General features: G+C 41.9%; 1 protein-coding gene across 6 annotated transcripts in view; it reads right to left on the minus strand.

Annotated features, from left to right (window-relative positions):
• The window catches only part of fam49a (family with sequence similarity 49 member A), a 32632-nt gene extending 9736 nt beyond the window's left edge, over positions 1-22896 (minus strand). For 2 of the 6 annotated variants that reach the window (XM_061703972.1, XM_061703974.1), the window contains exons 1-2: positions 22776-22896; positions 1853-1906 (exon numbers count right to left, since the gene is read on the minus strand). Coding sequence is in view for 2 of the 6 variants with exons in the window: in XM_061703970.1 (XP_061559954.1) it covers positions 1853-1906; positions 2357-2477 (175 nt within the window). In the remaining 4 variants the exon portion in view is untranslated. Of the gene's footprint in view, positions 1-1852; positions 1907-2325; positions 2487-2576; positions 2633-16880; positions 16899-22775 lie in introns of those variants that run through there. The other 4 variants (XM_061703970.1, XM_061703975.1, XM_061703971.1 and 1 more) reach the window with 4 other exon arrangements.
• Positions 22897-26385: the final 3489 nt, after the last annotated feature.

Genomic DNA, 26385 nt, shown 5'->3' on the forward strand with positions numbered 1-26385 from the left:
GCAAATGGGAAACAGACCTAAATGGCGGTTTCTCTATAAATATTTTATTTGGAAGCAAAAGTCCAGTAAGTCGGTAAGTAGCAATTTTACAGGACTATCCCCAGCATTACATGAGGCTATATTTACAGGAAATGAGCACACGTCTTATAGGAAGTCACATGGATGAAAAAGGGACGAGCGTCATTTGAGTTTTAATAGCATTCCACAGAGGGCAGTCATGGCGGGTGGGTCGAGTCGTAATCAATATGTCAGTTGAGTAACTAGAATAGAATAAAATGACTATAGTCTATCAAATTGGGATGAAACGGCATATTCAGCAGCTTCTAGAGCGCTTTTCATCATGACCACAAAGATTCAACTTGCCAGAATCAAATGCTAGTGTGAAGTAACAACAAAAGACACACTGTGCTTACAGTGTTCACATGATGATCACACTGCATTTCTCTATGCAGCCTCGAGCAAGCCACAGCTATCGTCAATCCTGCTATTCATTTCTCAAGCTGAGCGCAACACACGTTCCTACACAAGAGACATAAATAAAAGACTGCACTCTGCAGACTGTTTCCACAGTTCCAGTTTTGACTCCCGGTGAGTCTTGGATTTGATTACTATGCAAATTTAAGGCACGCATGTTAACAGCTGATCAAACACGAGGTTGTACCAGAAGGGGGCAGTGCTGATTCAATGTAGCGGTTCTTATAAAATGGACGAAACCGTGTCAAGCTGGCACTCTTCCAACTTGGTCTACAGCCTGCAGCTACAACATGCTCCTCCACAGCTTCACTTCCCTTCATTATGAGTCAGTCACTTTTTTTTTTACTACCCTCAGGTACAAATCAGTCTTCCCCCCTTCTAGCTGAGCTGGCTGTCAAACAAGCCACATATTTACATAAGCTTCATCATTTAAAAATCCAATAGTTAAAAAAAAAAATTCTAATGGATTAAACTGCATTTTGATTCATTTCAAAGGGCAAAGATGGTTTGACATACAAGCATGGCCACAGAACTTTTATCTCAAGGCACCACTGTATGAGCTCTACCACCTCCCCCCAAACCCGCCACCACACCCACCCCCCAGACTGTGTCCTGAATTATTCATACCATTTATTAATAAAGGCATAACCGATGTTTGCAATGGACAGTAGAATTTGGCTAAAAGTTAATAGCATCTAATAAAGGTGTTTCCTAAAAAAATTCTTATCAGGATGAAATATAAAAAAAGAATGAAAAGGCAAATTCATTAATATTTCTAACAAAACAAATAAGTATTTTGCCACTTTGCTGTGTCATTTCCAGACAGAAGATACATACTCAACAGATTAAAATGAACTTCAACTCAAAATTGGTCCACAGTATGAATAAAATTCTGGTTTTAACTGTATAACAGCTGCATTATTAAAATCAGATTATTCCCAAACGCTAATTTTGTCATTCCTGATCATGGCTTTCAACACAAAATCAATGAGCCTCTTCCCATAGATGCCCTCTGGCGTACCCATTCTGCATCGAAACAGAACAAGTGCTGCAACCACAACTGAACTTCCTCTTGCAGCAAGAAATGGAACCTGACAGGTCAGTCACTTTCAGTCACAGTCACAGGTTTGTGTGGGGGTGGACTGAGGATGTTTACAAGCGGGCATTCACAGATGAGGCACTTAACAGCATGTAGAGATTTGAACATGAATCCAAAGTAAACCAGAAAAAGTGTATATTCTTGAACAAATAGTTCACTTCTTGAGCTGTAATCTACATTAAACCATAGTAGGTTTTGCAGAATTGTGCTGAACTGGAAACTGAATTTTAATGTAAATTGTACTGTAATTGAGCTGTATTGCTTGTGTGTGTGATTTACCTTCTCTGGTGCAGGACCTCAGGTTGCTATCAATATCATTCGCGTTGTGCTTCTCTGAAATAGGAGAGAAAAACAATTGGGTTAAAATCAATGCAGTCTGAGGGTAAATGATACTGGAAAGAAAAACAAATCACAAAAGGCGTTTAACAAGTACAGAATGTGTATCTGCTGCCCACAGTCAACTGTGAGTGTGGGTACGCTATCAACTTTCCACATTAACACACTTCCCCTTTTTCTCCTGACTCATACAAGCATTCAGACTGAGCACAACACATACACATGCACACACGCACACATATCACTGAATTATTAAAAACCGAAATTGACACCATTGTATCCAAAAGAGAGCTGATTAAGCCTCTGTCGCCTTCATGTCCACTGGAGGATCAAATATCAATGGTCAGGTCGCTAATGGTCACTGGGATGAAACACAACTCCTCAGGGGTGAAAACAGAAATGAGATGAATTGTAACCTAATCTGCAAGATGAATTGGTGGTGCTGACCCATTCTGTAATGCCTAAGCGCATTATCTCCTGCTTCAAATGCAGAGGGTAAGGATTGAAACGGCCTTGCCATATGACACAGGAAATAGTTCTCGATGGGCTCTTCTGACCCTCTGGCCATTTGGTCAACCTGAAGCACAAAAGAACAAGTGGGGAAAAAGGTGGGATGCTGCAGTCAGAAGAATGGACAGTCCACAGGGACAGTGGATGCTCTACTTACAAGGGTATGATGGCGTGTAGCTGCTCCCTGTCGTCTCACACATGAGTGGATATCACCTACATGTCACGCGAGGCGTGCACACATGCACAGACAAACACACACACATTCACACTTAATTTCTGAGACTTGCAACATCACCAAAATGCCACGTGGACAGCCTGACTGAAGCGCTGAAGTGAGCAGACGCTCCATCATCACACATTTGACTCCTCAAATATGCATGTCCCATTTTCCCCTTTCTCTGCATCTCATCTCCTGTCTGCAGACAGACACTTCTTCCTATTTCAACCTTGCTGACTTTCTTTTCCTCTTTCACATTCACTTGTCTGCTACTTCATTCACACAAAAATGGGTTTCCAGTAAACAGACAGATGATTTATTCAAGCTCACCATCTACAAAATAACTGTCATTCTAACAGAAAGCAAGAACAGCTGTTAGCAGATCTGTCAGTCGCCACAGCAGGTGCTGGAGCTAGACAGAGGGAAATGCACAAACACCAAATAGTGCGTGTATTCAGCCACAATAGTATTAGTCAACAACTAAACACAAAATTGGCGGATCAGCAGAACATAAATGAGTACACCCCCTTTGAAAAGTAAGCTCTTTACCAATTTTAGTTTCTTGTAGGAGTATTTTGTAGTGTAGGTAGGCTAAGGTTTGAAAATAACAGTAAAGCTGCTGTTAATACAAGAGGACAAAGACTCTATCAAGGACTCCACCTTGTTGAACAGACCGTAACAGTGAACATTACCAAGTCTCTCACAAGAGCACTATTTGTCGGACTTATATCTGAGAGAGTGCTTGTCAGTGGGAAGTTGTATTTGATCCGTTTTTTCCATACACCAAACTCCAGACGCTTGGTGAAAAAGCCTTCAGTGCTCGTGCCCAGAGTCAGCTGGGATAGGCTCCAGCATGCCCGCGACCCCAGTGAGGATAAGCGGTATGGAAAATGAATGAATAAATGCACCACTGGACATGGAAAAAATATTCAAGTACCATCTGTTCACTAAAGCATATATTCAGTAACATGAATACAGACCCAACAGATATGTACTGTAATTATCTTCATGAGTCATTGTTAAAGCATCCTTGGGTCCCTTGAAAGCTACATAAATCTAAGATATTATAATTATAATTTACACTGTGCTTCTTTACCCCAAAACTACTGATGTTACTAAAAAGTAAAAAAAAAATAAAAAAAATCTCAACACCTTCTAATCAGCATTGATATTGTGTAAAAAGTACATGAAAGCCAACAATTTTAGAGGGGAATAATAATCCAAGAGATCTTTCATAGAAGCAGTTTTATCAGGACTAGACAACTTTTCATTGAAACATTAGCAAATAATGGCACATAAGTCTTTTCTCGATGAAAGGATGTTTCTGCTCATCTCCCCCTTCGTGATGGCAATTTTTTTGACCCATCCTGCAACGGTGGTGACAAAGTTCAGCAGTTGTGGCGAGCCAAACTAACAGATGGGATGATCCTTAAGGCTCTAAATGTGTTTTCATTTGAGACCTTGGTATGGAGAACTATTGGCAGAACATAGAAAGGCCAACCATTCCTTCAGTTGGCTGATAATAAGATGAGGGATGAGTGTGATTGCTACCACTGCCAAGCACAAAGGAGGTGGTTATATCTTTTTTTGCTGCATTTATTTACATGCCACAGTACACACTCAATTATACTGATTACTACAAAACCTTGTTGAGGGGTGTCGCAGGGACTAAACCTCCAGGGAGAAGGAGTTAAGTAATGTAAAGAGTCTCACTAAACAATTATGGGCAGATAATTTTTTAATAGCAATTGTAGTGATCACCTGTACTGAAGTTCAAAATTAAGGAAAAACATTCAAATAATTGACACCATTTTTCAAATCATCTGCCCTCCTTCCTGATCGCTGTAATTCAGACCACAAACTCATTGTCATATCTTTGTTTTCTGGCAGACAACAGCAGACCACAATGTATTGTTTTATTCTTCTTTGGTATAACTTTTAAACTTCAGAAAATTGAGGAGAATATATACAACCCCAATTCCAATGAAGTTGGGACGTTGTGTTAAACAAATAAAAACAGAATACAATGATTTGCAAATCATGTTCGACCTATATTTAATTGAATACACTACAAAGACAAGATATTTAATGTTCAAACTGATAAACTTTATTGTTTTTAGCAAATAATCATTAACCTGGAATTTTACGGCTGCAACACATTCCAAAAACAGCTGGGACAGGGTCATGTTTACCACTGTGTTACAACACCTTTTCTTTTAACAACATTCAATAAACGTTTGGGAACTGAGGACACTAATTGTTGAAGCTTTGTAGGTGGCATTCTTTCCCATTCTTGCTTGATGTACAGCTTCAGCTGTTCTCCGTTGTCGAATTTTACGCTTCATAATGTGCCACACATTTTCAATGGGAGACAGGTCTGGACTGCAGGCAGGCCAGTCTAGTACCCGCACTCTTTTACTACGAAGCCACGCTGTTGTAACAAGTGCAGAATGTGGTTTGGCATTGTCTTGTTGAAATAAGCAGGGGCGTCCATGAAAAAGACGTTGCTTGGATGGCAGCATATGTTCCTCCAAAACTTGTATGTACCTTTCAGCATTAATGGTGCCTTCACAGATGTGTAAGTTACCCATGCCATTGGCACTAACACAGCCCCATACCATCACAGATGCTGGCTTTTGAACTTTGCGTCCACAACAGTCCGGATGGTTCTTTTCCTCTTTGGCCCGGAGGACACGACGTCCACAATTTCCCAAAACAATTTGAAATGTGCGGACCACAGAAGACTTTTCCACTTTTCATCAGTCCATGAAACCAAGAGGTGAACCTCGCCCCATCTTTGCTTGTGAATGAGCAATTCAGGGAAGCTCCTTTTATACCCAATCATGGCACCCACCTGTTCACCTGTGGGATGTTCCAAACAGGTGTTTGATGACCATTCATCAACTTTCTCAGTCTTTTTTGCCACCGGTCCCAGATTTTTTGGAATGTGTTGCAGCCACCCCTCCTTGAGCTGTCAACTTATTGTGGTGGAGGGGTTTGTGTGCGCCAATGATCCTAGGAGCTACGTTGTCTGGGGCTTTATGCCCCTGGCAGGGTCACCCATGGCAAACAGGTCCTAGGTGAGGGACCAGACAAAGCACAGCTCCAAAAAACCCTATTATGACAAACAATTCAGGAAGACGTTTTCCCTTGCCCGGACGTGGGTCACTGGGGCCCCCCTCTGGAGCCAGGCCTGGAGGTGGGGCTCGAAGGCAAGGCACAGACTGAAACGGTAACGCCCATGGGAAGGGGTCCCCCTTCCCATGGGCTCACAACCTGTGGGAGGGGCCAAAGGGGTCGGGTGCAGTGTGAGCTGGCCGGTGGCCGAAGGCAGGGACCTTGGCGATCCGATCCCCGGCTACAGAAGCTGGCTCTAAGTACGTGGAATGTCACCTCTCTGGCAGGGAAGGAGCCCGAGCTTGTGTGCGAGGTCGAGAAGTTCCGACTAGATATAGTCCGGATCACCTTCACACACAGCTTGGGCTGTGGTACCAGTCCTCTCGAGAGGGGTTGGACTCTCTTCCACTCTGGAGTTGCCTACGGTGAGAGGCGCCGAGCAGGTGTGGGTATACTTATTGCCCCTCGACTTGCCGCCTGTACGTTGGGGTTCACCCCGGTGGATGAGAGGGTAGCCTCCCTCCTCTTTCGGGTTGGGGGACGGGTCCTGACTGTTGTTTATGCCTATGCACCAGAACACCCTAGGTTGCAGTTCGATGATCGACTTTGTGGTCGTGTCATTGGACTTGCGGCCGCCTGTCTTGGACACTCGGGTGAAGAGAGGGGCAGAGCTGTCAACTGATCACCACCTGGTGGTGAGATGGCTCCGATGGTGGGGGAAGATGCCGGTCCGACCTGGCAGGCCTAAACGTATTGTGAGGGTTTGCTGGGAACGTCTGGCAGAATCCCCTGTCAGAAGGAGTTTCAACTCCCACCTCCGGCAGAACTTCACTCACGTCTCGGGGGAGGCGGGGGAGATTGAGTCCGAGTGGACCTTGCTCCGCGCCTCTATTGCCGAGGCGGCCGACCGGAGCTGTGGCCCTAAGCTAGTCGGTGCCTGTCGTGGCGGCAATCCCCGAACCCGTTGGTGGACACCAACGGCGAGCTAAAGAAGCTAAAGAAGGAGTCCTATCGGGCCTTTTTGGCCTGTGGGACTCCTGAGGCAGCTGATGGGTACCGGCTGGCCAAGCGGAATGCAGCTTTGGTGGTCGCTGAAGCAAAAACTCGGGTATGGTTCGGTGAAGCCATGGAGAAAGACTTCCGGACGCCTTCGAGGAAATTATGGTCCACCATCCGGTGTCTCAGGAGGGGAAAGCAGTGCACCACCAACACTGTGTATAGTGGGGATGGGGCGCTGCTGACCTCGACTCGGGACGTTGTGAGTCGGTGGGGAGAATACTTCGAAGACCTCCTCAACTCCACCGACACGCCTTCCCATGAGGAAGCAGAGTCTGGGTTCTCTGAGACGGGCTCTCCTATCTCTGGGGTTGAGGTCACCGAGGTGGTTAAAAAGCTCCTTGGTGACAAGGTCCCGGGTGTGGATTCGCTCGGAGTTCCTAAAGGCTCTGGATGTTGTGGGGCTGTCCTGGTTGACACGCCTCTGCAACATCGCATGGACATCGGGGACAGTGCCTCTGGATTGGCAGACTGGGGTGGTGGTCCCAGTGGACCAGCTCTACACCCTCGGCAGGGTCCTCGAGGGTGCATGGGAGTTCGCCCAACCAGTCTACATGTGTTTTGTGGACTTGGAGAAGGTGTTCGACCGTGTCCCTCGGGGAGTCCTGTGCGGGGTGCTTCGGCAGTATGAGGTACCGAACCCCCTAATACGGGATGTTCGGTCCCTGTACGACCGGTGTCAGAGCTTGGTCCACATTGCCGGCAGTAAGTCGGACTCGTTTCCATTGAGGGTTGGACTCCGCCAAGGCTGCCCTTTGTCACCAATTCTGTTCATAACTTTTATGGACAGAATTTCTAGGTGCAGCCGAGGCATAGAGGGTGTCCGGTTTGGTGGCCTCAGAATTCCATCTCTGCTTCTTGCAGATGATCTGGTTCTGTTCGCTTCATCAAGCCATGATCTCCAATTCTCTCTGGAGCGGTTCACAGCTGAGTGTGAAGCGGCTAGGATGAGAATCAGCACCTGCAAATCTGAGACCATGGTCCTCAGTCGGAAAACGTTGGCGTGCCCTCTCTGGGTCGGGGATGAGATCCTGCCCCAAGTGGAGGAGTTCAAATATCTTGGGGTCTTGGTCACGAGTGAGGGAAGAATCGGATCGGCGGATCGGTCCAGCGTCTGCAGTGATGCGGACTTTGTATCGGTCCGTTGTGGTAAAGACGGAGCTAAGCCGAAAGACGAAGCTCTCGATTTACCGGTCGATCTACGTTGCTACCCTCACCAATGGTCACGAGCTGTGGGTCGTGACTGAAAGAACAAGATCCCGGATATAAGCGGCCGAAATTAGTTTCCTCCGCAGGGTGTCCAGGGTCTCCCTTAGAGATGAGGGATAGGGTGAGAAGCTCGGTCATCCGGGACGATCTCAGAGTAGAGCCGCTGCTCCTCCACATCGAGAGGAGCCAGAGGAGGTGGCTGGGGCATCTGATTCGTATGCCTCCTGGACGACTCCCTGGTGAGGTGTTCCGGGCACATCCCACCGGGAGGAGACCCCGGGGACGACCCAGGACACGCTTGAGCGACTATGTCTCTCGGCTGGCCTGGGAACGCCTCGGGATACCTGACCTCGGATAAGCGGTAGAAAACGGATGGATGGTGTTGCACCCATAAAATTCTAAGTTAACGATTATTTGCTAAAACAATAAAGTTTATCAGTTTGAACATTAAATATCTTGTCTTTGTAGTGTATTCAATTAAATATAGGTTGAACATGATTTGCAAATCATTGTATTCTGTTTTTATTTATGTTTAACACAACGTCCCAACTTCATTGGAATTGTATATCAATCATACCAATTTGAGTTTCTTTGTAATTATTTCTCGAGATGAGGATGAGATGCATTTTAGGTGTCTAAAATGTATTTGAATATAGGCTTTGTATGAAATTATCCAATATTGACGTCAAATTACCTCATAGGCTCAATTGTATTCCTGACGATATGGGAATAGCAGTCACATAGCGTGACAGCTGTTCTGTTTGCGGATGTTCAGGTTTGAATTCAATTATTTACATGATCGAGCATCAAATCTACCAAAGGAACTTGCATATTTTGCGTGGCGAGGGGGTCTTTAGTGCAGAAATAATGCAGTCAATGCAAGTCCTACAGTATGTGAGACAACATCCCCCTCCTACTGTATCAATTAAACCAAATGTAAAGGCTTCTTCATACTCATCACTGCGACTATCCCGCACCCAGTTTGCCTTTATACTCGAGCGCAACCCATGCACGCAGTTTTGAAAATGTACTGCAGTTCTCCTCCAAGTCCTGGGTGTCGCTACGGCTGGTATTGGCGAGGACACCACAGTCCGGTAGCCGTTTTTACTTTCCTTTCCAGAAAAAGGAACAAAGCAACAACAATGGCGACCATGGAACAGTGTCCGGTTCTAGCAGACCAAATTGACCTAGATGACCAGCTGATACATTTAATTATGCTGCAAAATCAATCAAGTAGGCGGCGGTGTAGATGGTATGTAGAGCCAAGGGGAACGCTGAGTACATCATCACAGCATGTGACTAAAACAGACAATCACGAGAGAGATGATCTACGCGGGATTCTACACGCAGCAACAATTTTTGCCGTGTACGCTTCAAGCGACGCATGGGGGCCGCACGGGCCAATGCGTCGGTCACGTGATGCAATGCGGGCGCTGTCGGCCGTGCGAGCGCGTGAGTATAAAGAGGCCTTTAGTGTGAGTAAGACATAGAGTAGATGTGTGGGCTGATGTTTTGGGTGGAAGGGGACCCATGTGGCTCATTATGAGTTGTATTCTTCAAACGCAAGGGTTCACAAAAGGGTCAGTTGAATAAAGGTTCAATAGGCTGGAAGACTTGCGCTCCCATGAGTAAATGAGGATGCATGAGCACGTGCCTTTATGTGACAACTGTTCAAGTCATGTCTGCATTCTGCATGACAACATCTTATGATTGGCTGATAGATTGGTTACAGCTCAGGGGCTTTTAAATGGCTTACAAAAAGCAAGCGAGGAACTTCATAAACCATTTATGTTCAAATGTGTTATTATTATTGCATGACAAGGTATTGACCTGCCAAAATTACTACTGGAGCACAATGCTGCCCCAAAAACTGATGCATGAAATGAAAGCAGGATATACTCACACAATAGAGGGTAAAAATGGTCACTCAGCAACATTATTGGACAACAAAAGCTTCTCAGTCTCTGCATCAAAAACACCAACCTAAGAACAAACACTGGGAAGTGGAAACTTCTATGGCTCCTTATTTACTATATATATATATCCAAGTAGAATCAAGAAAATGTAAACACCAGGATGCCACTCAGGCCAAAATGCCATGACTGACCTTGACTCTATCCATTCTTTTTTTTTTTTTTTTTTTTTTTTTTTTAAATCCCTGAGTTGTTTTTTTTCACTGGCCACGGAAATGGGCCTTCAAATTGGGTTAGGGGAGCAGGGTCTCCCTTGAGTTCTCCACACTGGAGCAAATGTGACAGCATAGTGTGTTGGGGGTTGAGCTCCGCTTGCCAGGTTGCTTACATTTTGCCCTAATATGGGCACGGGTTGGGGGGTGGAGAGTGTGTTGTAGTGTAACATCACAATATCAGCTTCTCGCTGCTGTATCACTGACTCTGTATAATTTCCTCTTGCAGTCTATTTCACCAACCAGAAAAGGACTGAACTGTTTTGCTCTAATAGCCACACTCTTTAAGGAGGTCCCTCTGCAAATGGCAGCCTCATCGATGCATCCAGCACAGTTTAGCAACTGAATACAAAGTTCTGCCTTTATAAGCCTACACCAGAACATCTTACAACCATACACTTGATTCAGTGACACCAGAATCTGACCCGATGCTCAATCTTTAAAATGACTCATTGCAAACATAATATTCGTCTCTCACATCTGACCTCTGGTGAAGAGATGAAGAGGGGTGCTTAAAGATGAAATAGAGTCATAGCATTCATTACTGATTGGCCATGGGAAACAATGTGGGGGGGGAATTATTATTTTCTTTTTAATCTAATCCCTATTGGTTTCAGATGGCACTAAATATGATGGTTGGTTTTTCTACAACTATCTTGATTTCAAGGAAATCTTTTCAAAGTGTTTTCTCAACAATTAAAATAAAAGATTTAATGAAAATTGAACTGCACTGATCTATCTATCCTCACAATGTGAGTAATAAGCGAAAAAAAAGAAATAAAAAATAAACCTCACAGAAATTCCTAGTGTAGGCTACTAGTTCTTGAGGAATATGGGCAAACAAGCGCTAAATTTAATTCAAGACATAGCACACTACACAACAGAACATTGATAATGCGGACAAAATTTCACACAAATCGACAATTTCTTTCACAAAATCGTTTTTCTATGCCCATTCGTAGCGTTCGTACACTGTATTCTGATTTGTACTGTATGTTGTTAACATCTTGCCAAAGCTTTTGTGAACGCTGTTGTGTTTCACGAGGAGAAAGTCAGTGCAAAGACCCTGGCGAGACACGTTACAGGGAACAATAGAGAGAGGAAAACAACCCATGGCAAAAGGCAAGTGGGAAAGTAAAGAAGGGCGTTTGGTATTTGAAGAGGAGGAGGCACAGTGGCTGTCTGACCACTAGCAACTATTGCAGTGTAAAAATTCCTCCAACTCCTCTGCTCAATGCCACTTCTGTTCTACCACGCCGTGCATGTCAACAGGACTGCAGATACAAAGGGAACCATGTCTATGTGTGACTGGGCCGTGTGTGAAGCCGATGTATGCAAGCGTGTATGTGAGAGCATGAAGCAACTGTGAAAGGATCCTCAGATTGGTGGAGGTCAATTTGATATGCTCACTGAAGCTATCAATTCTTGGTGATGGGTGGTTACAAATACATCGATGCTGCGTTCACACTTGGTGGACCGGACTAAAAAAGGTACATGGTGCACACAATTGGTCCAGTTCACTTAGCATTCAGACTGGCATTCATATCACAAACAAAACAAACGTTGCCAATAAATAATGCATTTGTTAAGTCACAACCTGATTGCAAAGCATTGGTGAACACATTGAGTTTGAAAATAAATAAATAAATAAAAGAAAATAAACAAATCTAAATGCCCTGCGATTGACTGGCGACCAGTTCAGGGTGTAGTCCGCCTTTCGCCCGAAGTCAGCTGGGATAGGCCCCAGCGCCCCGCGACCATAACCAGGATAAGCGGTGTTGAAAATGGATGGAAAAAAATCTAAAAGTTCTGTCTGCTGAATAATTTTCTTTTTTTTTTTAAACCAGCGGAGATGTCAGCACAGTGTTAACACTTGAACTAAAGTGGTTTCGGTCCCCTTGTTTAGTCCGCACAAGGGTTAAGATGATAGCGTTCACACTTGACAAACCGCACCATCACAGTAATCGCAGCAGAGTTTGTTTTAACTGAACCAAACCTGGGAACACAGTATTTTTCCTTAGTCCTGGAATGTTTTTATTATGGGAGCAAGCAGTGAACCAAAAATTACACAATGCTACCATTATTATTGATGCTCACACACACAGAAATAAATCTTTGGGGACGTTTCAATAAAAACAGCCAATGCCGGGGGCTGACTAAAGGGTGTTCCCAATGAAAACAAACTTGTTTGTGGCTTCTGGTTGATCAGAGTTAATCACTTTAAAATGAGGTAAGATGATGTCTGAACTTAAAAGATCACTGAGTACTTTGGTCTTCCATATAGGACAAGTGCTGTTCGAACCAATGCCAAGATCAAATATACACATGCTATGTCAATCATCCAAAGCAGCTTCTTGTCTCTCCCTCTTTGCACTGCTTTTAATTTTAAACTTTTGCTTGGACAGTCTGCAGATATAGTGGATCACTGCTTGATAGAGTGAAGGTCTTGAACACAAGCTTAGCAGACCATAAAGTGAGAGAAAAGATTGCCAAACGTATAGAAACAAGGTAACTAATTTTTTTCCCCTCATACAACTCAGCAAAATTTTATTGAAATCATATTTTCAAGATTAATAACCTACATTAAACATCTCAACCCCAATATGGTGATTTCAGAGTCCCGTCTCTTATCAATAAAACAACAGTAATAGATGCACCTGCTGTGGTGAGTGGGAATTTGGCTGAATAGTAAAACGCTAGTTAGGCAGAGACTGAAATGCTTTGCCAGCTGTGTGACTGTTGAATAACAGGTGGATTGAAGGGGACTAACTTTGTTACTATGTTAAATCATTAGGAGAGCAGATTAACCTCTTCACAGCAATAACAACATTAACTAAATGCAGCATTCTTGATCTTGTCGAAAAAACTGAGCGTGTCGACATTCATGCATTTGAAAACATCTGATCCAAATGTACCAAAGCTTTAAATATTGATCAGGGGCCAACAATGTATTATTTGCAAAATAGTCCTGCACCAAATATCACCATTACAGTCATTAGAACAATTAAAAAATGTACTTCTCAATTTCTTTTACAGTCCGTTGAAACGGCAAACTAGTAAAATGGTATGAAAGTTATCCAGTCATGGAACTTTACCAAGTACACTATAAAGACTGGCAGACAGTGAACATAAATCCTGTGCACTGCATGCACTTCACCTGCACGAGTGGGCAGTGAAAGCATAAAAAAGGCTGAAAACACTCACAGAGAGCTGTTGTCTCACTTGACAACAAGGTGTATAAAAGTGAAACATGAGCAGGAAGTGTGCAGGGTCATGAGGCAGCACCACTGCACACAGAATGGTAAAGACAAGCAGACAGACAGTTTGGGGTAAAAGAGGAACAAATTGCTGGAGTCAGTTTAATGCTCACGGTCACATTGTGACACATGCATAGTTTACTATACACAAGTCAGGTCGGAATCCATCAGAACACCAAGGTTTCGGACTTGGTTTTTAAAGAGAGTGACTCCAGTTATTTACTAACAGCAATCCTCTTTTCTTTATTGCGAAAAACAATTGTCTCAGTTTTGTTGTGGTTTAATTGAAGAAAATTCTGGCTCATCCAGTTATTTATCTGTTTTAGACAGAGACACAACACCTCAGTTGAACTACAGTCATCTGGAGACACTGCTAGATATAACTGTGTGTCATCTGCATAGCTATGATAGTCAAAATTAAAGTTCTGAAGAATTTGACCCAAGGTTAGCATATACAGGCTGAACAGGAGGGGTCCAAGAACTGACCCTTGAGGGACCCCATAGGTCATTGCCATTCGATGAGATTGAACACTTCCAATGGTTACAAAATAACTCCTTTCCTCCAGGTAGGACCTGAGCCATTTAAGGACTGTTCTATTTAGTCCTACCCATGTTTCCAAACTGTTCAGCAGTATATTATGATCTACCGTATCTAAAGCTGCACAAACAAGACCAGAATCAACCCGACTAACAGTCATATCAAATCAATTACAACTAAAACTGCTTTCTACCATCTGAAGAACATATCCAGAGTGAAGGCTTACATGTGTCAAGCAGACCAGGAAAAGCTCATCCATGCTTTTATCTCCAGTAGACTTGACTATTGTAATGGTCTTCTGATTGGACCAAAAAGAATGCTGCAGCTCGGGTTCTGACCAGAACAAAGAGGTCAGAGCATATTACTCCAATTCTAAAGTCTGTACACTGGCTTCCAGTCAGCTTTAGAATCGATTTTAAAGTTCTGCTACTGGTCTATAAATCACTGACGGTTTAAGTCCTGAATACATGAATGAAATGCTAATGGAATATAAACCCAGTAGGGCTCTGGGATTGACAGACTCAGGTCAAATAGTGGAGCACAGAATCCAAAGCAAAAATGGTGAAGCAGCATTTAGCTTTTATGCTGCACACAAATGGAATAAGTTGCCAACAGAAGTGACATCAGCCCCAAGTGTTAATGTTTTGAAGTCCAGGTTAAAAACTTGCTTTTTAGAGCATTTCCACTTTTAAATGATATTTCTTGCACCGTACGCCGTTTTAATTGTACTTTGATGTTTTTTCCCCCTCTTTGTTTTAAATGTTTATAAGCTCGTTTTTTTCTTTGTTTTTTAAATGCTTTTAATAATGTAAAGCACATTGAGTTACCTTGTGTATGAAATGGACTATATAAATAAATTTGCTTTGCTTTGCTTAACATGAGGAGTGAGCTAGCAATGTCAATCAAATGTCATGAAGGCACTGGAGCAATTCTAGAAGAACTCGTGAGTATCGTTGAGAAACTCTTGAATAAATTACTTCTCAGTGTAGCTTAATACTGTTACTGATGAGTGAAATGTATCGGCATGAAGTTGATGGAACAGATTCTAAATATAAAAAACAGCATGTTGCAAAGATCACGTATTACCTACAAGACAAAAAGTACTGTACGTGAAACAAACCTCCCTCTTGTGCTTTCCTTCGGCAACCCCCGATGTAGCAACAAAACCACAATGTGGTAAAATTACCACTTTTTTAAGAATGTGATAAGATGCTATATCCTGTTTTTTTGTTTCAATCACAATACATACTGAGCTGTAAGAAAACTGAACTAAGACTATAAGGAACTGTAAACACCACAGCTCTGCCATACTGATGGGACACAGCATTGTGCAGAACACACATGCTCACACACTAGCCCTAACATTTTCAATCTTCTTCCAAATTGCAACTTTGTGTGGCATCATGGCAACTGATTTGTTTAAATTTAATAAAGGCAACAACACCTGATTTATTTGTTGACTTCACATCTAACATCACCAGCTGTGAAACGTTTTGCTTAGCCTGGCTGTACACCACAACGGGATTTTGCTTGTGAAACAAGTTTTTATTTCATCCTTTAGCGATAACATTGCATGCTATTGCTCTCATGTCTAGGTTCATAGCAGGGGTGTCAAACTAATTTTTGTTGCAGGCCACATTGTAGTTATGGGTTCCCTCAGAGGGTCGTGTTAAATGTTTACTTGCCTCATAACATTATTACATATCCACAATATGTGGAGAGTTAAGTAGTTTTGAAATCAGAAGTCAAGGATAATAGTTTAACTATTGTTCAAGTTACTTTAAAAAGGGTTCAGTAACAAAACAAAACAAAATACTTTTGCAATATCTCATAATTTATTACATATGACAAACTGAAGTTTCAGTATGGATTATAGCAAGAATCATGGAAGTTGACACTCTTGATTTGCTTTCACGGGCCACATAAAATGATGTGGAGGGCCTTATCAGGCCCCCGGGCCAGGAGTTTAACAAGAGTGATATATTGGATAGTCAGGCCCATAAATATTAGGAAATATACACATTTCTCATGTTTTTGGCTATAAACACCACCACACTGGATTTGTGTTTATAACACACACACAAGGATTTGTGATCGTGAATATTGAACCGGTTTAACATTTCCTACTGTTAGCCCGAACCGCTCATTCACATGTAACCTGTATGCTGAAAAAGGATCTTCTTCAAAAGAGATTTTCTCGGAGAGCAAGCAGTTTGGTTGTGCATACGTGTAGTGTTTCTACATCAATTGAAATTGCCAAAATGCCAGGCATGCATATTACAGCGTGTACATGAAACGTTTCAAAAACTCAAAAAGTGCTGCAAGGCTCCTGTTATTGTTTTGACTGTGTAGAAAATAATGTAACGCACAACAAGGCTCGATAAATACAAGAAACACAAGGTTCGCCCACAGTAGCTACTGTTGAGGCGCATTTGAGCAGCATTCCGTAAATACTGCAATTAGAGAGGAACTGAAAATGGTGAGAGAAAACAAACTTGTGCACACACATGCAGACATTAGCTGTTACTTGCAGCTGTTGGAGCATGCTCTCTCACCAACAAAAGGGTGCCATTCTAGTAAAAGAAGAACCATGAAAAGCATGATTTACAGAGCAGATGATATCAGTCTAAAATGTACACAAAGAGCACACAATAAATTTGTTGGCTCATTTCAGCACTTTGCAAAGGTTGAATAATGAGCTAAAATAGACTTAATTATGCCAGGTCTGATCAATTAGTTTAAAATTAGCGAAGCTGAATTGATAAGAAAAATGCAAGAGCAAAAGACAGAAAATGGCAAAATTGTGTTAGCATTTCATAGTGAAATATAAGTCGTCCCCTTATAGTGAAATATAAGGGGAGGTGTAAGGTTGCAACACGGACCTTTCTTTCCGGCGAAGATGCAGAGTATGACGGCTGAACCCCGGCTGAACACACTATATACGAGGCTTCATATGTCGGGGGATGAAGGCCGTCATATGCGGCGTCTTTGTTTATCACAAACACCATATTTCGCTGCCACCATTCATGTTTACATAGCAGCTGGTGAGTGTGCAAGGCGTATTTAGGGACACTGCGTAAATAAGAATGAATATGTTTTTTTGTAATATAGTACATAATTGTAAAAATTGATTACTAGGGAAATTACTTGTATCAAAATGCTTTAGTTAAAACACTGTACAATCTCACTGTCATAAAATGGGATTTATTTTGTTTTACAATATAACAATAGAGTAGATCAAATATTTTGTTAATATAGTCAGCCAGAGCTGTAAAGAATGCTTTCCAAAACATTTTGAGTCCATTTCATTTTTCCGACAGGAGGTGGGGGGGGCCCACAGCCGCCACTGCTCTGGGAGTCAGCCAGTGAGCGTGTAGAGTTCGCTCTTGTGAGTTCAAGTTAGTGGCTGGCTGTTAACTGGATAACCGTTAGCTGGCCTGCTTTTGTGGCCGTGCAGCTAAAGTATGAATGTGCTTATTACGTGCTTATTGGGTTACCGTTTGTTCAATAAAGCAATTGAAAGTGCACTGGAGGCTGTGTTTATCCCTAACCACTAGTGGGGGCACTACAATACGTTAAACAGTTAAAATCAGATTATTACATACAATATAAAAAAGACATGCTTTTTTTCCTCAGTGTCTGACATAAAATCAGAATAACCTTTTGCTGGTTTAGGTCAATTAGGATTACCAAAATTATTTATATTTGCTAAATGCCATAATAATGTGAGAAGGGTTTTTCTAGACAATTTTTCAGTACTTTCTTCAAAGTTAGAAGTTTACATACATTTCATTAGTAATTGGTATCATTGCCTTTAAACTGTAGCACTTGGGTCAAACGTTTTGGATATCCTGTTATAAGTTCCTCATAAAAGTTGGGTGACTTTTGGCTCATTCCTCCTGACAGAAGTGGTGTAACTGAGCCAAGTTTGTGGGCCACCTGCCACATGCCTTTTCTGGTCAGCCCATAAAATCTCAATAGGATTGAGATCAGAGCTTTGTGATGGCCACTCCAAAACATTGACTTTGCGATCCTTAACCACTTTGTTACCAGTTTGGAAGCAAAACAACCCCACAAAATGATGCTGCAATCCCCGTATTTCAAAGTTGGGATAGTGTTCTCTGGCTTGTAAGCTTTTTTTGCAAGCATTTTGACCAAACAGTTCAATTTTAGTTTCATCAGACCACAGGACATGTCTCCAAAAATAAAAGAATTTGTCCCTGTGTGCATTTGCAAACTGTAATTCGGCCTTTGGATGTTTCTTTTGGACTAATGGCATCTTCCTTGCAGAGTGGCCTCTCAGCCCATGTCGATACAGTATTTATTTCACTGTGGATAATGACACACTCTTACCAGCTTCAGCCAGCCTCTTCACAAGGCCTTTTACTTTTGTTCTTGGGTTTATATGCACATTTCGGACCAAAGCACATTCATCTCTGTGACACAGAACCCGTCTCCTTCCTGAGCAATATGACAGCTGGACATTCCCATGGTATTTATACTTATAATTGTTTGAACAGATGAACGTGGCACCTTCAGACATCTGGAAATTGCACCCGAGGATGAACCAGACTTGTGCAAGTCCACAATTACCTTCCTTATATGTTGACTGATTTATTTTGACTTTCCCATGATGTTAAACAAAAAGGGGTGTGTTTCAGTGTGCCTTCAAATACATCCACACGTGTGTCTCTAATATCTTCCAAAGACACATCAAAATCTGGGTTTTCCAAAACTGTTTAAGGCAGAATAATCCTACTGTATGTAAACTTCTGACTTTGAAGAAAGCCCTGAAGAATTGTCGAAAAACAATTCATTCAGGCATTTAGCAAAAATAATTTTGGTTTTTGTAAAGGAAAAGTTAAATCTGAATTAATGTCAGAGTGGTGGGAAAAAGCATGTATTTTTTTAAAATGGATATAAACATCTGGTTTCAACTGTAGCTAGCGATGGGAGGCTATATTAAAGGGCATCTTAACCCCCCCCCCCCTGTTTTTTTCAAGAATACATCGTATTCACTTGTCAAAACATGGTACAGTAGTCTGATTATTTTTGCAATCGTGAAATAATAATTCAATGGAATAATTCATCAATGTTCGGGGGCCACCATGTCAGCAGCAGCAGACCGGAATTCACATCGAAACTACCATACTGCTTTGCCTCCTATATTTGAGTAAGCCTGGTTTGTTACAAATGGATCAGTAGAAACTGCAACAGTGTCACGCTGTCAGCATCAAAGGTGTGCAGATTCATTTTCGCCTAATAAACGGCTTTTAAAATGTAGTCCACCGAGTGTCGCTAGTCTATTAGGCACTTGCTGCTAGCAGCTAGCCATTAAGGCCGGCGACTGGCGCCATAATATAAATTTTCAATCAATGACAGCATAACCAATTAGCGATTTTTTAGCATATTAAATTAAGAATTTAACATGATTTCAGGATGGGGTTGTGGTAACGTTGGTGGAAATATATGATTGCAATATAAGGTGGGATACCAACTTAAATAATGTGAGAACAGCTTTTGCGCGTCAGATGAGTCACAATACCGCCATTATCTGGCTAGAGAAGTGGAGCTGTCTGACGTGTCTGTCATTGCTAAATATTTACCAACTACCTTTGGTTTTATTAGTAATTAAACCGAGTAGGAAGGGCTGATACTGTATTTCACATACATGTCACATTCTCGCGAATTAAACACTGAAAAGATGCAAAAATGACACCACTCATAGGCAAGTAGATGTGATGTTTTGAACATATTTTTAAGAATACTTTGTAGATTTAAGTAAACAGAATCAGATAAAGAAGATATATACATTCATTCATTCATCTTCCGTTCCGCTTATCCTCACAAGGGTCGCGGGATTGCCGGAGCCTATCCCAGCTATCTTCGGACGGGAGGCGGAGTACACCCTGAACTGGTCGCCAGCCAATCGCAGGGCACATAGAAACCAACAACCACTCGCACTCAGATTCACAACTACGGGCAATTTAGAATGTTCAATTAATGCATGTTTTTGGGATGTGGGAGGAAACCGGAGTGCCGGGAGAAAACCCACACAGGCACGGGGAGAACATGCAAACTCCACACAGGTGGGCCGGATTGATCCCCATATATACATTTGCACAGAAATATAACAAAGTTTTGACATCTTGGGTTTAGTTCCCCTTTAAATTAACAAACAATGATACTCTGTGTTGGGGCTTGTAGATGTGCTGTTGTGGCAAGTTAGTTCTGCTTTGAAGTGGACACATTATACTTCTTCTTTTCTAAGTGTGAAATTATCCCAAACCTTTTGACTTTCTCTGTCTTTTATGAAGTATTTCCTACTGGCTCTCTGCCATTGTGCCAACCTATTTCTACATGGAATGATGTGCGAGTCTCCAGTAATATTAGCCTGTGTGAAAAAAATTATCACTGCGAAGCTTCGAGGCAGAGAATTTTACTTTGACTTTTTTTGTGAATCTAATTATTTGAGTTATTCCATTATTCGTTTCAGCCCTTGTTGCGGGTAACTGGCACCTATCCCATTTAACTTTGGGCAAGAGGCTGGATACACCCTGGACTGAGCGGCAGTCAATTGTCGGGAACATGTAGACAAGCAACATTTGACACTCACACCGACAGACAATTTAGAGTCTCCAATGAACCAAATATGCATATTTTTGAGAACATGGGGAAAACATTCAAACTCCACATGGGAAGGCAGTAAGTGGCACCTTCAGACATCTGGAAATTGCACCCGAGGATGAACCAGACTTGTGCAAGTCCACAATTACCTTCCTTATATGTTGACTGATTTCTTTTGACTTTCCATGATGTTAAACAAAAAGGAACACACAAAGAAGTGTGTTTCAAGTGTGCCTTCTAATACGTCCACAGGTGTGTGGATGTAATTAACTCAAAAGCTTCCAAAGACACGACATCAAAATCTGTCATATTTTTGAGAACATGGGGAAAACATTCAAACTCCATATGGGAAGGCAGTAAGTGACAAGTGTAATTCAGCAGCTTGATGCTGTTTCCATGGAGGAAAATAGAATCTATGCTGTCTTGTAGGGGCTCAATCACTTTCTTAGATTTAGCACTGCCTCTTAAGTTCTCATGTCACCTGTGGCCCTCCAGAATGTGAGGTGAGATGAGAGCTGTCTCAGTTGCACAAGGAAAACAGGCTGACTTCCGCAATACAAGAAACAGGCATGCATAGCGTTTTACCGGTATATTATGTTATTATTGGGGTATTTTGAGGTTATAGACAAGTTATCAAGACACCTGGTAACCGTTTTCAATTGTGAAAAATGCATAATATGTCTCCTTTAAAAGAGCTTAGACATATTGAAAATAATGAAGTAGGAATGTAGCACAAACATGTGCTTCTTTCACTAATATCCCAAGGGGCATATTTGAGAGCAGCCCACGTCAAGAGAGACAGCTGCTTCAGTCATACATCTTTCCACCAACAACACACAAGTACACTGGAGGCTTTCCATTGGCTTTTAACTACTTGGAGACTACAGCAGAGCAACAAGTCATCATCTGGACGTTCAAACCAACACCGGTATCCCCTTGGGATGTCGTCAACATAAGGTTAGTTAGCAGGGGCACTGGTTCCAAATCAAATGGTTTCAATTGCTAGTAGCTATTCGAAGCATGAAGGATTCAAAGCATTAAGGCGCAATTTGAGGAGCGTAAAAAAATAATCATAACTAGAAGGTGCAATTCCTGGAGACATTGCGTGTGAATGCTGCAATGCTGATTGAAATCATGCGCTTGAATGAGCTGAACACGCAGACGTTGGAACGGTGGGAATAGGTTGGGAAATAAGGAAACTGTAGCTAAACATGTTGAATGAGTCTTATTGTGGCTAAAATGCGGGTATTTTAGTGTTGCACAGTGCAGAATGTGGGTAATGTGGGGAATGTGCAAAACGTAGTAAGTGGAATGGTTTGAATTGGTGAAGGCAGAATAGAGTGGAATGGGGAGAATGTGGTCGTTTTAACATAATAAAATCTGAAATGAGGGTGTAAAATGCGGAATGTGGGTGATACGGGAATGTGGGGAGTACGGGGAATGTGTTTGGAAGAAGTTCTGAATGAGCTGAATGTTATAAAAGTGAAAGAGAATGATGTTAAAGTATTTTGTTGAAAGTGTCATTGGGAATTATTTGGGTGTAAAATGTGGAATTGTGGGTAATGTGAAAATGTTGCGGCTTCGATGAGCAATCGCACGCGTCGCGTGAATTTTTTGAACATGTCGAAGTTGGAACGGAGTGAATCGGATGTAGCGAAGGCGAAGCCCGTCAAAAAACGCGGCGGAATAATAAAAATAATAATAATACAAATAGAGACAAAAAATAAAAAGGTAGAATAACATATCTGTGAATGCACTCACACAATAAATGTATCTGGAGATGCTACTTGCCAACCAAGCTTCCAGGCTAGCCAGTTAACCAAAAGTGCTGTAAAGAAAGAGCGAGAAGTACACCGATAATAAACCGCAAATGGTCAAAGGGCACAAGCGGCGTTGGGCAAAAGCTTTTGTGATCCATGCAGCGATACAATAAATAAATAAATTTAAAAAAATTAAAAAAAAAAAAAACAGTTGGGGATATTTCAGAATTTGGGGACACTAATGTAAGCTAGCGGGTTAGCCTCCCCGGCATCTTTCCCATGTGAACTCATTTGACAGTCGGGGATATACAGCATTTGGCAACTAATCAGGGGGTTAAAGCACAGCCATCGGAACGGGAGTTCAAGTAGCTTAAAAGAGAGGAAGCTTACCAGTCGGTGTCTTTGGGGAGTAGAGCTAGCAGGTAATAAATGAAGAAAGTGTGTGAGTAGCCCTTTTCGGCGACCTTGGCAACACAGTCGGTGACCAGCAACATTGAGTCACAGCGGAGACCCCGCCCTCTGCATCCAGGGGAAAAAAAAAAAAAAAAAAAACGGTCCGACAAGCAAAACACGCCCATTCCAATTTTGATTGGTCCATATTAGGGACAGTGCAAAATCAGCCAATTAAACTCCACTCACTTGCTTCGGCGCAAGCGGAAAAACTGTTCCGAACTTGTAGGGCATTGATATTATTGTGTGGATGCTGAAGAGCATTAGTTTTGTACTTAGTATTGTTGCAAAAAGAATTTAATGTGTATAACTCGACTGGTTAGCACGTCTGCCTCACAGTTCTGAGGGTCCGGGTTCAAATCCCGACCCCGCCTGTGTGGAGTTTGCATGTTCTCCCCGTGCCTGCGTGTTGTTTAGCTATACAGTTTAGAACTGACATTTTTCCATTCATGCAACAGTCACAATTGCAGTTGGAATGCAGATGACACACTCCCCCACCCCCCTGACATGTTATACTGTAGCACTGAACATGTTTGAACATTGGGTGTGCATACCCCGCACGCCCTCAGGCATGCAATGCAAACAAAGATTTTATTTCCTCTTTATGTATTTGAAGGAGATATATCATGCAAATACGAGTCTGGATTATGATGATAATGATATGAATGATAAATAGAATTCAGAAGAGTTACAGTATAAGCACAAGTTAGGCCTTATGATGGGGGTCACAGTATCTGTTGTGTACGTGTTGATCACACACAGAAGCCTCCACTCACACCGCATTTGTGATCATTATTAATATTTCATGGTTATAGTTGGAATGTAGGTATGTATGTATGTATATAATTTTAAAACTACCCACTGATATGTTGTTTCATTTTGATTATGACATTTCTATGCCATAATAGTGGGTATTATTTCTATCCAATGGTGACATCTAGTGGTGAGTTTCTAGTGGTGCGCGCTTTTATAGTTGCCAAAAGTGGTGCAAAAGTCAGATATAGTACTGTACTCTATGTCGTCCAGGTTAATTTATATTGCACTGGTAATATAATTTTTTTTTTTTTTTAGCAGTTGAAGGAATGGATACAATTCATGTAGAAATCATTTTCACTATCAAATTAGGTTGTTCCTTTTAAATAAATGATTCTTATCATACAAGGCCTATTTTTTTAAATTCCCAATGGAAACTCAAGACATTATGAAAAACTATATAAAAATACTAATACTCTGCTGTAAAAAGAAGATAAATCACACTACAGAGGGACAGTTTGTGAAGGTGCTTAGTTGTATGCTTCTTTAAATAGTATTAATTGAACAACATGCTTATTATGGAACTGCATTGCAACATACGTATTAAATAAGGTGGATTCCATTTTGAAGGAACGCAAGGTTAAGGGTTCAAAATTGGGCTTTGTTCCTCCTATGTAGAGTTCAGATGTTCTCCCCATTGCTTGTGGTTTTCTCGGGCTTCTCCCCACATTCCATAAACACTTTAGGTTCAGGGCAGGCAGACTGTAAATTGTCCATAGGTGTGTGGTTGTGTGTCTGTACAGTATGGCCCCTATTGACTGGCAACCAGGCAAAATCCTGTGTGTCTCGCACATTGTCAACTTCCCCTGAAAGTGTTGAATTAATAGATTTGAACCCCTAGGTGGCAGTAGCTCACCTCTCTGTTTTCTCACTGCCTGCTTGTCTGGGTTATACCATTAACTCAAGACTGAATAGATCTACAGTATGAAGCCTTCCACTGTTGAGAATAACTTTGACTATATTTGAATGTTTTAATGGAATTTAATCTGGAAATCTTAATGTTAAACTGATTACCACAATCCTGCGTCGTGTATTTGCACTTTTTCTCAGGCACATACTATGATTCTCATACAACGCTGCAAGTCTTGAGTTTTTGGGTTTTTCCGTTTTTGTCAAGTCAAGTTACAAGTCATCAAGTTACAAGTCAAGTTACAAGTCCAAGTCACGATGACTCAAGTCCCCATCTCTGAACTGAAGACTAGAAATTGCCCATAGGTGTGAATGTGAGTGTGAATGGTCAGTTGGTCAATATGTCAAATGATTTGAATTTGTAGGTATTCGGAAGTACTGAAATGAAAAGCTATTTGAAATTTGTCTGCACTAAAAGCAAACAGGGCTTCCGTGCTGTGTCTCCACACACGCACGCACACACACACACACACACACACACACACACACACACACACGCACACACACAGGCCTTGACAGTAAACAGCCTTTCTGGGATCTAACGGGCTTGGCAGACTTTAGAGCGGTGGTTGGATCTTGGTGGACAGTTTCATTTAATTATCTTGGTCATAACCCCTGCTTCATCCTTCCACGCCTTTTGTCTGGCTCCCTTCTGTCGGCTTTGTCTTTGCAGCCAGTCTTTTTTTGTGAGCTGCTGCTTCATGACCTGACCTTCTCTAAGCAAGGTTTTATGCGGCCCCCCGCCTCCCCCCCAAAAAAAACAAAATTCTTTGCAAACATAATACTGTAGTACTATTACAATTACTAATAGTAATTACACTGGTGTACACGCCGCTGCCTTGCGTGGCTGTCATGTTTTCCCTCCTGCAGGTGACTCGCTCACCACTGTATTGCTGTGCTCCCAAATAATTGACGAATATTGTTAAATCAATAAGTGATGTATTGAAACATCTTCTTGTGTACAGCACTGTAGAAGCCCATAATCTAAAAACATAATACAATAACGGCCCCATGATGTAATAACTGGCCAATAATGTAATAAAAGTCCTGAAACTATAACGTCATAATTTTTGGGCCAATAACGTAAAATAAATAAATAACTCTTTGCAAATGTAATAACTGAGCCCATACATACAGTAATAATATACGAATCACTTTATTGAACTAATTGTATTTGGATATACAGTAACTGCGAAAATCCATCCTCTCTTCTGTTCTGTCTTTCTCTCTCGCTGTCCCTCTATCCACGTTCAGGACTGAGGTGCAGGACTTTTATTGTGTTATTGGCCAGTTATTACTTTACGGGCCTATTGCATTTGAAAAAGGGCACATTTATTACGTTATGCGCTTCTATAAGCACTGTAACGAGTCATACTGTAAGTATGTAAAGAACGGAAAAGGCAATTACCAGTTCACATGACTGAATCTTCGGATTTCGGTGGACACAGCGAATCTGCTTAGGGTGGGCTGCACACTCTGCATTCCCGCTTCCCTCATTGTCCAATGGGGGACAAGAACATGGTCTATGAAAGTTGCCCGTGTTTCATCTGAAAAATGCCATTTTTCTTCATCATATACTGTACCTCCTCTCTCTCCTCTTCCTCCTGGACCACTTGGCACTCTTACTCTGTATGTCTGTCTCTCTGATTGTTTCTATCCATAGTGCAATTTCACTTATATTGGTTTCGTCACCAATATGTGTTTAATTTGAAACACTTGAGCTTTAATTGAGTTTGAATTATGCTTTCCATGATGCAACACAAGTGCATCAGAGTGCAAAACGTGTTTTAGTGGGTAAGATTACGTTTGCAAGTTGTCTCTAACCCGA

This window comes from Phycodurus eques, chromosome 18, assembly GCF_024500275.1.
Source record: "Phycodurus eques isolate BA_2022a chromosome 18, UOR_Pequ_1.1, whole genome shotgun sequence".
NCBI classification, from domain to species: domain Eukaryota; kingdom Metazoa; phylum Chordata; class Actinopteri; order Syngnathiformes; family Syngnathidae; genus Phycodurus; species Phycodurus eques.